The sequence below is a fragment of the Schistocerca serialis genome, chromosome 2, assembly GCF_023864345.2.
Source record: "Schistocerca serialis cubense isolate TAMUIC-IGC-003099 chromosome 2, iqSchSeri2.2, whole genome shotgun sequence".
NCBI lineage: Eukaryota > Metazoa > Arthropoda > Insecta > Orthoptera > Acrididae > Schistocerca > Schistocerca serialis.
The window spans coordinates 663,879,362-663,893,558 of NC_064639.1; the positions used below are offsets into that span (position 1 = coordinate 663,879,362).

General features: G+C 37.4%; 1 protein-coding gene across 1 annotated transcript in view; it reads right to left on the reverse strand.

Annotated features, from left to right (window-relative positions):
* Window positions 1-14,197, reverse strand: part of LOC126457745 (protein FAM98A) — a 59,808-nt gene that overhangs the window by 5,907 nt on the left and 39,704 nt on the right. Inside the window, exons 6-7 of the mRNA XM_050094292.1 lie at window positions 12,750-12,950; window positions 11,590-11,668 (exon numbers count right to left, since the gene is read on the reverse strand). Coding sequence (XP_049950249.1) covers window positions 11,590-11,668; window positions 12,750-12,950 — 280 coding nt within the window. The remainder of the gene's footprint in view (window positions 1-11,589; window positions 11,669-12,749; window positions 12,951-14,197) is intronic.

A 14,197-nucleotide genomic window follows, 5' to 3' on the forward strand; every position in this document is an offset into this window, starting at 1 on the left:
GTTTTCAAAATTATTAAAGTTATGTTCAAAATCAATAATTCAACAGATTTGCATGCTACACTCCGCCACCATACAAACAAAATCTTGATATACACGCCAGTAATAATAGTGTAATTGTTGTCAACTGGCTCCTAAAAACTTATTAACACTATAACAAAACAGTAAAGAATATAATCCAACCCCTCAACTTAATTAGTGATGCTATCAACAAGGCAATCACATTCAGGAGGATGTCATACAATTGTGTGTAATGTATTATCAAAGTATTGGAACTAATATCAAACTAAGGAGATTTTGGGTCAAGGACATTTCTGTTATTTAATGACTTCAAACATATTTAAAATTATCAGACTACACTGGGAATATGGAGGTCTCCATTGGGAACGTATCTGTAACTACAAAATGTGCAATGCATAAAAAAATTAAACGCTGTCATCACAGATATGTTGGATTTGACAACTTACCATCAAACCATAATCTTCCAACATAACCTAAGACCTTGGACTCAGCTGTACATTAGTCTGTCAACCTGACCTTAATTTTAAAACTAGTACTGATAGAGACACCACTCATCAAAGCAGAATGGCAGTATCTCTAACTTCACCACACGCATACTAAACCACAATTCCCTCTGGAGAAGCTCTTTAAAAGTAAGCAGCACATGCAAAAAATAAATTTAAAACCGAGACACCTCCATTTTTCTTGGTTATAAAAGAAATAATCCTGATCTTCTTCTAGTCTCTACAGATATTACTTACAATATGAGCAATTCTGAAAGATGCAAGCAGATATTGTCATAACTAATATACAGCTTAATTGAATTTGTACTGGGAAACCCACATTGAACATTTTACGCAACTTTAAATATGGTAAATTGTCCATGTAGACAATTGCTCTTTAAATTATATTACAGTGGAATCTTGTTAACTGTATTAATTACGTGTTTAACTGACTCATTTGTGTATTGTTCCTCCCCGCTTAGTGTGTTCAAATTTGACAGTATTAGTACTGTTAGGCCACTGCAACTTTTGACACAGATAGTTGAGAGAATGGTGGGAGTAGGGCATCTGCAGCTGCATTGGGTGGAAATACCCAGAGGGACAGTGTCATTCAATGCCAGCAACATTGCAAGTAATACAGATAATTTGTTTCTCTAGAAATGATGTGCAGAAGTACTTTGTATAAGTTAGCAGCACCTCTGACAACTTCAGACTTCTGTAGCTGCCAAACACACTGAACAGCAAGTAATTCAGTCACTGGGCTCCTTTGTTTCTGTTGAGTGTTTGGCTTCCAGCCTGTGACTGTTTTTTTGTGTTCTACAGTACACCAGCACATCATGGGTGAAAAGACAGAGACAGTTAATAAACAAGGAAAATTGGAACATTATTCAGGGAGTGTACAAAAATTCACACATGAACGGGGGGGGGGGGGGGGGGGGGGGGATGAACTGGCAAATGAAAGCAAGTGTGTGACAGTTTACAGAACTGGAAAACGTGCTAATAAAGTGCCTGAAACAAGGTCTAGCTTTGAACATTCCAACTGATGGTACTGAGAATTGCACCAAAGCAATATACTTGGCACAAAAGTTGGGACTTGCAGATTTCGAAGCACCCAATAGTTGGATCAAAAGGTTCAGTAACAGACAATTTGGTGTATAAATGTGTTCAAAGTGAGGCTGAAAGTGTGAACACCAACACTGTTCAGTTATGGAAAAACACTCTTCCATCATAGAAAAGTATAGCCCCAACGATGGTTTTAATGCAGAGAAACAGGCTTATGTTTTCACCTTTTTCCTGACAAAACTCTTGAGTTGGGGGGAGAAAAATGCCATGGTGGAAAATTTAGTAAAAGGAGGCTGACTGTTTTACTATGTAGTTATGAAAGTGGAACAGAAAAATTTGTGCCACAAGTAATTGGAAAGGCGAAAAGTCCATGTTGCTGAAGGTATGTGCACATATTTCCATGTAAATATACACCAAATGTGAATACATGGATAACAACAACTATATTTAAACAATTCTTGCATGTCTCTGATGCAAGATTGGGCATTAGAAACTGGAAACATCACCTTTTTTTGCACCACTGTGCAGTGCATCCCGAAGACATGTTGCATCTATGCAATAAAATGGTTCGAATGGCTCTAAGCACTATGGGACTTAACATCTGAGGTCATCAGTCCCCTAGACTTAGAACTACTTAAACCTAACACACATCCATGCCCAAGGCAGGATTCGAATCTGCGACCGCAGCAGCAGCATGGTTCCGGACTGAGGCACCTAGAACCGCTCGGCCACAGCAGCTGGCCATCTATGCAATATACGAGAAGTGTTTTTTCATCTCACCTGTACAAGTCACTTGACCAAGGTATTACAAAATGCCTGAAATAAAAATGCAGGAAGATTCTTGTATGAGAGGCTGGCCTGTCTTCATACTGATGAAGGTTATATCCATTTTTTAAGAAGTGCCTGGCATCCCACACACAAAAGCACAATCTCAAACTGTTTCAGGAAAGATGGCTTTCATGAGACACTTAATAAAGACATCATGCCAAAAAACAAAGTAACTGCAGCTGAAAAATGGCAGCAAATAACGCGGCAAGAAGAAACACTGACTACCTTATCTTCTAGGGTGTGTCACAGTGTAGTTAGATTAACAAGATGTACAATATACTAATAGTAGTTAGGTAAAATCAAACAATGAAAAATCAGGATGGAATAATGACAGCATTATGTAAAGCATAATTGCTACTCACTATATAGTGGAGCTGCTTAGTCGCAGATAAGCACAACAAAAAGACTACTTAGTCTTTCTTACAATTGTACATGGAGTCTCCATTGTTCGACTGCTTAGTTTTTTTGTTGTGCTTATCTCGACTCGACATATCTGCTACATGGTGATTAGCAACTATCCTTTTCATAATATTGTGATACTAACAGTAGTGATTCATTAACGGAGAGATGCTAAATGAACAACACTCATTTGTTCTCAGAAATGTAATAAAAATTGTAGTTTTAGGGTGTTTTTATTTTTTCTACATAACATATAAGGTACATATTTTTGGATGCTACAGGTTATGCTTTTGTGTCACGTGACTTCCCTATATTCTAACTGGCTGATGGCAGAAGTGTACATTTCTGACATACTGATTTAGCCGATGTCACCAATATTTTTGCTTCTTGTTTAATAAGATGAAATTTTGAGTGTTTCTGCATGTTATATCCTGAATATGATCTTGAAAAGGCACATTTTGAATTATAATTTACTGAGGTAGCATGCCAGCAACTGTGACATTATGGTATTACATATTACTTCAAACACAATCCCCTTAAAACCTTTCATTGCGACAGACATGCTCTGCATTCCAAGCTGATGGCGTCTTTTGTTATGGCTGTACTGGCCACGAAGACTGGTGCATGTGTGTGAGACAGCATTCTGGTTGACACGAAATACTTACAATCCGATTCTTACAATACATTTGGCCAAAAACTTTTATTTTTGCACATCTTACAGATGTGCTTGATAAAGAGCTGAATTTCTATTCATTGAGTGTCATGCTTACTGAACTGCATCAAATTAAGTAAAACAGTGTATGAATTTTAAAGAGTTTGCAGAGATAAAAACACACTGCAGAAACTGTATATGGTTGATTTTGGCTCATAAACTGCAGTGAATGAAATGAAGTTAAGATATTGAAATTTTATTTAAAATTGAGAGCAGAACTAAATCTCAAATTATTCTCAAGTACTTGGGTTTATATCCGATATACGATAGCATGCGACACGCCCATTCACATCTTGCACATCGTGAATTGTGGTCATAAATTGTAAATTTCACAAATGATTCAAGTTATTGAAACAAGGTTTTTGGCAAATGATAGAATGAAATGAGGCACATATATTGTACAATACATACTTGAAAGTTGTTTTTGTAATTTACTTAGGTATAGAAGTAAAATGTCTGCAGCAGTGACAGGTCAGCAGCTCAGGAAGCATACAAACATCCATAGCATGGTAGTGAAACCCAAGTGGAACACATGTACATGTCCACAGCACCCAGGGAATTGCGTAGTGGGATGTGTATCAACATCCATGTCAGTTAAAGGGCTAATTCTGCATTTTAACCACCAAAAAAAAAATCGAATTATTACCAATGTAGGTATTTTCAGTAGTACATTTTCCCGCTTATGACATTCAAAATCTGTGGTCCTAAGAAAAACAGGAATAATTCTAGTGTTATACTGGTAACATCTGCAAAATTTCTATGAGGCTATAAAAATAAAATACAAGACCACTAACAACAAGTGTGTAGTACGATACCTGCCCGGAAAAATTGGGCTCTATACCAAATAATAATATTTATCAACTACATGAAGGCTCTAGGACAATGAATACAAAACGAAAGTGTGAAGTTTTAGTAAGTACTTACAGAAATGAAATGCAGATCAGACAGCAATTTAAACTGGCAATTTTTCATTTTCATACCATCAAAAAATATAAACTAAAAATAAAAAAACCTGCAAACACTTTACAATTGTAAAAACACCCTAAAGATGCTTACAGGCACAAAATAGGGATGTGCAGCAACTTTGAACTCCACATATGCACTGTATGTAAAACCTGTTACGAAAAACTACTGTGTGGTGCACTTAATTCCATCACAGTTAACCATTAAGAAATTAAAGTGTGTTTAGAACCAATGATACCAGCTAACACTCTTCTTCATCATATTAAAAATATTGCTTAGTTCTGAAACACTCAAATCTGTTTAGAAATTAGGTGTCACACACACAGCATACCAAATTTACTTTGTGACCACACATTACTACGGAAAGAGGTTTTTTCCAGTAACTAATAGCCAAAAGAAAAGTTAGATATATCACCAGATAGCATGTGAGTTACATCTGTCGCGACCTAGATCCAAAGCAATGGGCGAGTACAAAGTTAATTTTAATAAGCATTCCTAGTACCTGGACTGGAAACCATTAAGTTTCAATATTCACAACATAAATTACTACATTCTGCACTGGTATGTCATAAACAGACAAAAATGGAATGACTGGAGCTGCAAAATACTCACATATTTCACATTAGGAGGAGATCACACACTTCTTGAAGGAGAAGTCTGAGCCATACAATTGCTTTAACTACAATTACTTACAGGTAAGTGTCAACACTAATGCACTAATCCAAAGTGACTCAAATCAGTAAGATTCGTGATCTCTAAGTATATGGTGCCTTCAGTCAGCAGTACTGCCTGGCAAAATAATGGAAGGTAACGAAAGGCCTGTAATAACACTTGTTAGCAATGGATATTGTTTCATTATTAAATTTTATGTAATAAACTTGCAGATACAATGGGCAACTCAATACAATCCTGTGTGTCAATGCACCTGTCTGAGTGAGGTAATTAGTACTATGCTATCTTGAGCCTCAAATAAAGGAAAAAACCTTGCAAAGGCACCCTCCAATCCAATCTTCTCGAATGGTCCAGAGAAGTAGTTTCTGCAAGATTTCAATGCACAACAGCACAATTGCCTTCATCTGCTACGCTCCCCTGACAATTAAAACTGCTTGCTCTGGTTGAGGCCTGATGTCACTGATTTTGGGCAAAAATCAGTCTGTCACTATGGGGGAAGTTGGGCAGAAATACTGGAAAGCAAGGGATATGATTATGAATTTGTAAAATTATTACTCTATACTTTGTCGTCCACCCCCATGAACCATGGACCTTGCCGTTGGTGGGGAGGCTTGCGTGCCTCAGCGATACAGATAGCCGTACCGTAGGTGCAACCACAATGGAGGGGTATCTGTTGAGAGGCCAGACAAACGTGTGGTTCCTGAAGAGGGTTAGCAGCCTTTTCAGTAGTTGCAAGGGCAACAGTCTGGATGATTGACTGATCTGGCCTTGTAACAATAACCAAAACGGCCTTGCTGTGCTTGTACTGCGAACGGCTGAAAGCAAGGGGAAACTACAGCCGTAATTTTTCCCGAGGGCATGCAGCTTTACTGTATGATTACATGATGATGGCGTCCTCTTGGGTAAAATATTCCGAAGGTAAAATAGTCCCCCATTCAGATCTCCGGGCGGGGACTACTCAAGAGGATGTCGTTATCAGGAGAAAGAAAACTGGCGTTCTACGGATCGGAGCGTGGAATGTCAGATCCCTTAATCGGGCAGGTAGATTAGAAAATTTAAAAAGGGAAGTGGATAGGTTGAAGTTAGATATAGTGGGAATTAGTGAAGTTCGGTGGCAGGAGGAACAAGACTTCTGGTCAGGTGACTACAGGGTTATAAACACAAAATCAAATAGGGGTAATGCAAGAGTAGGTTTAATAATGAATAGGAAAATAGGAATGCGGGTAAGCTACTACAAACAGCATAGTGAACACATTATTGTGGCCAAGATAGATACGAAGCCCACACCTACTACAGTAGTACAAGTTTATATGCCAACTAGCTCTGCAGATGACGAAGAAATTGAAGAAATGTATGATGAAATAAAAGAAATTATTCAGATAGTGAAGGGAGACGAAAATTTAATAGTCATGGGTGACTGGAATTCGGGTGTAGGAAAAGGGAGAGAAGGAAACATAGTAGGTGAATATGGATTGGGGCTAAGAAATGAAAGAGGAAGCCGCCTGGTAGAATTTTGCACAGAGCACAACATAATCATAACCAACACTTGGTTTAAGAATCATGAAAGAAGGTTGTATACATGGAAGAACCCTGGAGATACTAAAAGGTATCAGATAGATTATATAATGGTAAGACAGAGATTTAGGAACCAGGTTTTAAATTGTAAGACATTTCCAGGGGCAGATGTGAACTCTGACCACAATCTATTGGTTATGACCTGTAGATTAAAACTGAAGAAACTGCAAAAAGGTGGGAATTTAAGGAGATGGGACCTGGATAAACTAAAAGAACCAGAGGTTGTACAGAGATTCAGGGAGAGCATAAGGGATCAATTGACAGGAATGGGGGAAATAAATACAGTAGAAGAAGAAAGGGTAGCTTTGAGGGATGAAGTAGTGAAGGCAGCAGAGGATCAACTAGGTGAAAAGACGAGGGCTAGTAGAAATCCTTGGGTAACAGAAAAAATATTGAATTTAATTGACGAAAGGAGAAAATATAAAAATGCAGTACATGAAGCAGGCAAAAAGGAATACAAACGTCTCAAAAATGAGATCGACAGGAAGTGCAAAATGGCTAAGCAGGGATGGCTAGAGGACAAATGTAAGGACGTAGAGGCCTATCTCACTAGGGGTAAGATAGATACTGCCTACAGGAAAATTAAAGAGACCTTTGGAGATAAGAGAACGACTTGTATGAATATCTAGTGCTCAGATGGAAACTCAGTTCTAAGCAAAGAAGGGAAAGCAGAAAGGTGGAAGGAGTATATAGAGCGTCTATACAAGGGCGATGTACTTGAGGACAATATTATGGAAATGGAAGAGGATGTAGATGAAGATAAAATGGGAGATATGATACTGCGTGAAGAGTTTGACAGAGCACTGAATAACCTGAGTCGAAACAAGGCCCCCGGAGTAGACAATATTCCATTGGAACTACTGACGGCCTTGGGAGAGCCAGTCCTGACAAAACTCTACCATCTGGTGAGCAAGATGTATGAGACAGGCGAAATACCCTCAGACTTCAAGAAGAATATAATAATTCCAATCCCAAAGAAAGCAGGTGTTGACACATGTGAAAATTACCGAACTATCAGTTTAATAAGTCACAGCTGCAAAATACTAACACGAATTCTTTACAGAGGAATGGAAAAACTAGTAGAAGCCAACGTCGGGGGAGATCAGTTTGGATTCCGTAGAAACACTGGAACACGTGAGGCAATACTGACCTTACGACTTTTCTTAGAAGAAAGATTAAGGAAAGGCAAACCTACGTTTCTAGCATTTGTAGACTTAGAGAAAGCTTTTGACAATGTTGACTGGAATACTCTCTTTCAAATCTAAAGGTGGCAGGGGTAAAATACAGGGAGCGAAAGGCTATTTACAATTTGTACAGAAACCAGATGGCAGTTATAAGAGTCGAGGGACATGAAAGGGAAGCAGTGGTTGGGAAGGGAGCAAGACAGGGTTGTAGCCTCTCCCCGATGTTGTTCAATCTGTATATTGAGCAAACAGTAAAGGAAACAAAAGAAAAATTCGGAGTAGGTATTAAAATTCATGGAGAAGAAATAAAAACTTTGAGGTTCGCCGATGACATTGTAATTCTGTCAGAGACAGCAAAGGACTTGGAAGAGCAGTTGAATGGAATGGACAGAGTCTTGAAAGGAGGATATAAGACGAACATCAACAAAAGCAAAACAAGGATAATGGAATGTAGTCTAATTAAGTCGGGTGATGCTGAGGGAATTAGATTAGGAAATGAGGCACTTAAAGTAGTAAAGGAGTTCTGCTATTTGGGGAGCAAAATAACTGATGATGGTCGAAGTAGAGAGGATATAAAATGTAGGCTGGCAATGGCAAGGAAAGCGTTTCTGAAGAAGAGTAATTTGTTAACATCCAGTATTGATTTAAGTGTCAGGAAGCCACTTCTGAAAGTATTCGTATGGAGTGTAGCCATGTATGGAAGTGAAACATGGACGATAAATAGTTTGGACAAGAAGAGAATAGAAGCTTTCGAAATGTGGTGCTACAGAAGAATGCTGAAGATTAGATGGGTAGATCACATAACTAATGAGGAAGTATTGAATAGGATTGGGGAGAAGAGAAGTTTGTGGCACAACTTGACAGGAAGAAGGGATCGGTTGGTAGGACATGTTCTGAGGCATCAAGGGATCACCAATTTAGTATTGGAGGGCAGCATGGAGGGTAAAAATCGTAGAGGGAGACCAAGAGATGAATACACTAAGCAGATTCAGAAGGATGTAGGTTGCAGTAGGTACTGGGAGATGAAAAAGCTTGCACAGGATAGAGCAGCATGGAGAGCTGCATCAAACCAGTCTCAGGACTGAAGACCACAACAACAACTTTGTTGTATCTAATATACCTTGAAGCATATTGTTTCTTTGATTTTATTTTATTTGTAACAGTCATGTTTCTTTTGTCTCATAAAAATAAAAACTGTGATGTTCACTAATGATATTTTAATTCTGTCGGAGATGGTAAAGGACTTGGAAGAACTGTTGAGTGGGATAGATAATATCTTGAAAAGTGGTTACAAGATTAACACAAACAAAAGCAAAGTGAGGGTAATGGAATACAGTAAAATTAAATCAGGTGATGCTGATAGAATTAGAAATAGTCTGAGTGTTGGAATTTGTGCAGCAAAATCCCTCTTGTTGTCAAAGAAAAGAGCATATAAAATGGAGACTGGCACTGCCAAGAAAAGTATTTCTGAAAAAAAAGAGAAATTTGTTAACACTGTGTAAATATTTAAGCGTTTATAACTATTTTCCAAAGGTATTCGTATAGAGTGTATCCTTGTACAAAAGTGACAGGATCATTCAGACAAGAAGAGAATAGATGCTTCTGAAGTGTAGTGCTACAGAAGAATGCTTAAGATCTGATGGGGAGATCACATTTCTAATGAAGACTCTGAACTCAACTGGAGAATAGAAATTTGTGGCACAAATTAACTAGAAAAAGGAATCAGTTGACAGGTCATACAGACTAATCAAGGAATCATCAGTATGGTAATGGAAGAAATGTGAGAGGGGTAGGGGTAACAACTGAAGGGGGAGACCAAGGTTTGAGTACAGTAAGCACATTCAATTGGATATCAGTTGCTATAGTTATGCAAAGGTGAATACACTTTCATAGCACAGACCAGTGCTAAAAGCTGCATCAAACCAGTCTTTTGAGTGAAGGGTGCCACTGCTGCAACAACAACATTGTTGTCATTTTCCCAGTTTTAGGCAATGAGATGCATCAATGCAACTGCCTTACATGAATAAAAATTTAGAAAAGTACTCTCTTTGTCAGAGGTGGTCGTGAGTGAGACTTGATAACTAAATAGGTCGCCATGATGTGCTAAAATTACAAACTTAAAATTTTTGTGCACATTGTTTTCTACGAAACGTGCTACATGGACCTACTTTGTATGTGTAAGTGGCTCCAATCCCACACTCTGACCTTTCTGCATAGGTTTTATTGATGGCTTATTACTGTGGAAGAGATGGAAATTGCAAAATATGTATGAGGGATGCCTGGGGAATGTAATTACTGTTTTGGAAAAAACTCTAAAACATTTTTTCAAACTTTTTTTAACAAAAACGAGTACTTCTTAAACCATTTTTCTGCATAGTTGCCACCATTGTTTAGATATTTGTCGAAGTGGAAACCAACTTTTCTAAGCCCTTTACAGAGAAAGATGCCACCAATGAAGACTGCCACTGCTGAATACCATTTTTGCATCATCACTGCTGTCTAAGTGTCCTCCTTCAAAATGCACTTCAAATTCAAGAACAAGTGGTAGTCAGAAGGTGTGAAATCAAGGCTGTATGGTGGGTAATCCAACTGCTCCTAACCAAATTACTGAAAATATTTTCAGTGATCACTAACAAATGTAAAACAACACAAACAATCTGGCTGTACTGGCAGTAGTGGAAAGACAATGAACCAGAGAGACTAGTGTGAAAGTGCAGAAATGTTACACCAGTGCTATGGTAGCAGCAGTATGAAAGTGACTTTTATTAAAGTGTTTCTCCACTTATGTAACATATAGAAAATACATCAACTCAAAGTAGCATTTCTTGAGATTCCAGCAGCAGCTACTCCATGCATTTATTTAATTAGTGAATCATGATTTCTCACACATAACGAGGAAAAGTGATGTGAACCCTTATGGTAAAACTAAGAACACACGTTAGACAAGGACTTCTGTTCTAATAGTGATCAGTGGGACAGTTGTCCATTGGGTAGAAACTGTAGCTGTTTGTCATGACTTACGTCAAGAAAAGAAAAAATTTGCAACAGTCAATAGAACACAAGGAACATAAGAATTAACTTTTCATAATATAAGTTTTTTTTTTTTTTTACATAAGAGAGATTTGGTTTTGATAGCACGAAAATATGCACATGACTTAGGTAAAAAAGTAAAGCTTGGACTTATTTCAGTAATGATTGTCCACATGCCATCATTTATTTAGAAAGTATGAAAAAAGAAAAACGGTGTACTCAGCTAATGGTAAAGAAATAGTAGCAACTGTTCAAACAAACAACAAACCTATCTTGCAAAAGATACTTTTCTGTGCAACACAATATCAGAATTATACATAATCATAATATGGTGTAAGTATTTCAAAAATTTCCCAGATAATTAAAGACAGTTTGAGACAGAGAGAGAACCAGATAAATGGATGATACAAAGACAAATGAAACAGCAGCTCCTGTTGCCAAATAAATCAAGTAAAAATGTGCTATTTCTATTTTTCAAGGGATCCCGAAGACAGTGGAAGGTCATATTCTGCCAATTCACACTGATTATTGTGAATTATGTTGCAATGAAGAGATGAAAATTAATTTAAACAGCTTTCATCAAATATATATGCCATCAACTTCAATCATTTCTTACCTAATTAATCTGATATGTACAAAAACTTTGATTTATTGATTTATGTACCTGGTTTTGATTGCTGCCAACTAGGCATCTCTGGTGGGGGTGGCTGCTGTTCGCTTGGGCGGCCTCCTCTATCTGGAACCTGGAGGGCACAACAAAGATCAACCATCAGGAATGTTTGAGAAAGTATTAACACATCACCAAAAATACAAGTCCCACAAATATCTGTAAGACAGTTATACAAATAAAAGCTGAAAATAGGTTTTTCTGACCTCTCACTTCAATAAAATATTTCCTTTTGGGTGGGGGGAATAAAATAAAATAAAATCGAGATTCATGAATGATTAATTCAAGCAAGAAACACAGGTTTTTATGGTCAATATGTTGGACAGAAGGAATTCTGGAACATGTGTGCATTAGACTGTTTCTTATTCTTTCAAGCACCAGCACCAGAAACAAGCTGGAGCAGTGTTAATACACATTCCTTTGGGCACTTCCAGAAACACATTTGTCTGGATAAGGATAACATTATGGAATACAGATATGAAATAGTGTCTCTATGTACTTGTACTGATTACATGTCCAACAACTTACAATTCAGTTTCCATTTAGTTGAAGGACTTTTCCTGTTATTTATAGTTATTTTAATTCCTGGCAGTGCTTGAAGGTGTATTAAAACAACCAAGCTACACATCTGATTGTAAGTCCCACATAGCTGGTTCACTGGGCTGAAAAGGGCAGGCAACTACCCTAATATGCACACATCAAAGGCTGAACAGTCACATTCAAATTACTGTTCAATGATTTCTTTACTTTTAGCTAATATGAAAAAAAGAAGAAAGAGAAATGTTATCAAGCAAACCATTCAGGTCCAAGGAATTGTCAGCTGACCTACATAAGCTTTGTTTACTGTTAAAAACGTAGTATGCCTGTAAATCTGCCTTGTCTACTAAATGCAACAACAACAACAACAAGAACAGATACTGAAAATTCATGAATTAAAATTTTTATATTTATATAAAATGAACGCTCAGACTTTTGTAAACTTCAATATATGCATTAAAATGATGAATTAATGTTAAAAATATTTCTAAGACAAAAATACTAAATTAAAATTAGATCTTTTTATCATAAAATATTTTGCACTTAAAACTTAGCATACAAAACAGGAGACTATGATACCTGAATGTTATAGGCTTCTGTATGCATGAAGCGTAACTCACCCTGCCTATGATGACTTTATTGATAGAAGACTGAGTGTTCTTGCGGACTGAAGCACTGCTTGTCTTTTCGATGACTGCCAGGTCTTCTCGAGCTGCTAAAAGATCAGCAAGATGGACATTTGGCTCAGAGTCTAAAGCTTTCCGACGAACTAGAAAAATAGATGCAATCTCGTCCTCTCTACCACGCATCCGCTCTGACCACTGTCAATAAAATGAGGACTGTTAAACACTTATTTATTTAAGCAATTATTTCTGAGAAAAATGTACAATAATTTTAAAAAAATATTTGGCAAACATGTTAACAGAACATGCACATGCACACGCGCACACCAGAAGAACATATATTTGTAAACATTCCTTTTCAGTTCAAATGGGAAGAGCTTTTTATATTTTTGTATGGTGTGGAGAGATGTTAATGCCTTTTTGGGTGTTATAGCTGTGTGTTCAGCCTACTTAATGTTTTCTTTACTGATAGAGGCATATTTATATTTATCCCCTTTAGGATACCTAAAATTTCAGATTAATGAACCTAGAATGACCAATCATGTCTGCTTGGGTAATGGATGGACTGAGCTTTAAACCAAGTCACCAGCATCTATGTGGTATTTACACAGAACAGGTATGTCACTGATGTACAACGAGAAGAGTATTGGATCTAACATTGAACCCGAGACCTCTGGCGTAAGAGTCCAACCCCTAACCATCTAGGCCATATGGCGCTTCGGCAATGGACTAACATTTTATACCCATAAGGCACCTAAGAAACTTTGGATCAATTTTTCTCGGGATTTTCTGAGTAGTGCGTCCTAATATTTTAACCACATGAGGTGTTAGGGGTCCTCTTTCACCACACAAAATTTCGGACAAATCCCCGACCCCATGGTCGTGCCGTCTCCTTGTGAAATAAAGCAAATGTTCACCATAATGTGACTGTAATTAGTCTAGTAGGCTGTTTGTAACTACGCAGTTGCCAAACAACTCACGAAATATATATTTTAAAGCCTTGGGCAGTACTGGAAGAAAACAAACCAGTCTGTAGTCAGAGTGCTGTGACGCCATCCTCCTTTCGGTGCCATTATAGACATCCAGAGAAGTGTAGTGAGAGAATACTATTTGCTCACATCATCATATTTACAATTTTTTAGCATTTGCTGAACTTATTGTTTAATTTTACCACATAATGAGTGTCAACAGTCATGCAGCTAATTAAGCTGTATCTAGCAGTAAAATAAATTTTTTTTTTTAGTTTGAGAATTATTATTGTGTTGCACAAGCACTGGATATAACATTTGAACCCTCCAGCAGGTCAGCAGAGTGCTTCAGATACAGACGTGTTTAATTATGGGTGTTTCCATATGAAGAAGCAAAATTACATCCCTCTCGATAGTATATGTCGGTCTAATTAATTGTGCTTCATTTCCATTGTATCTGAAGTTTCAGTGTGAAGA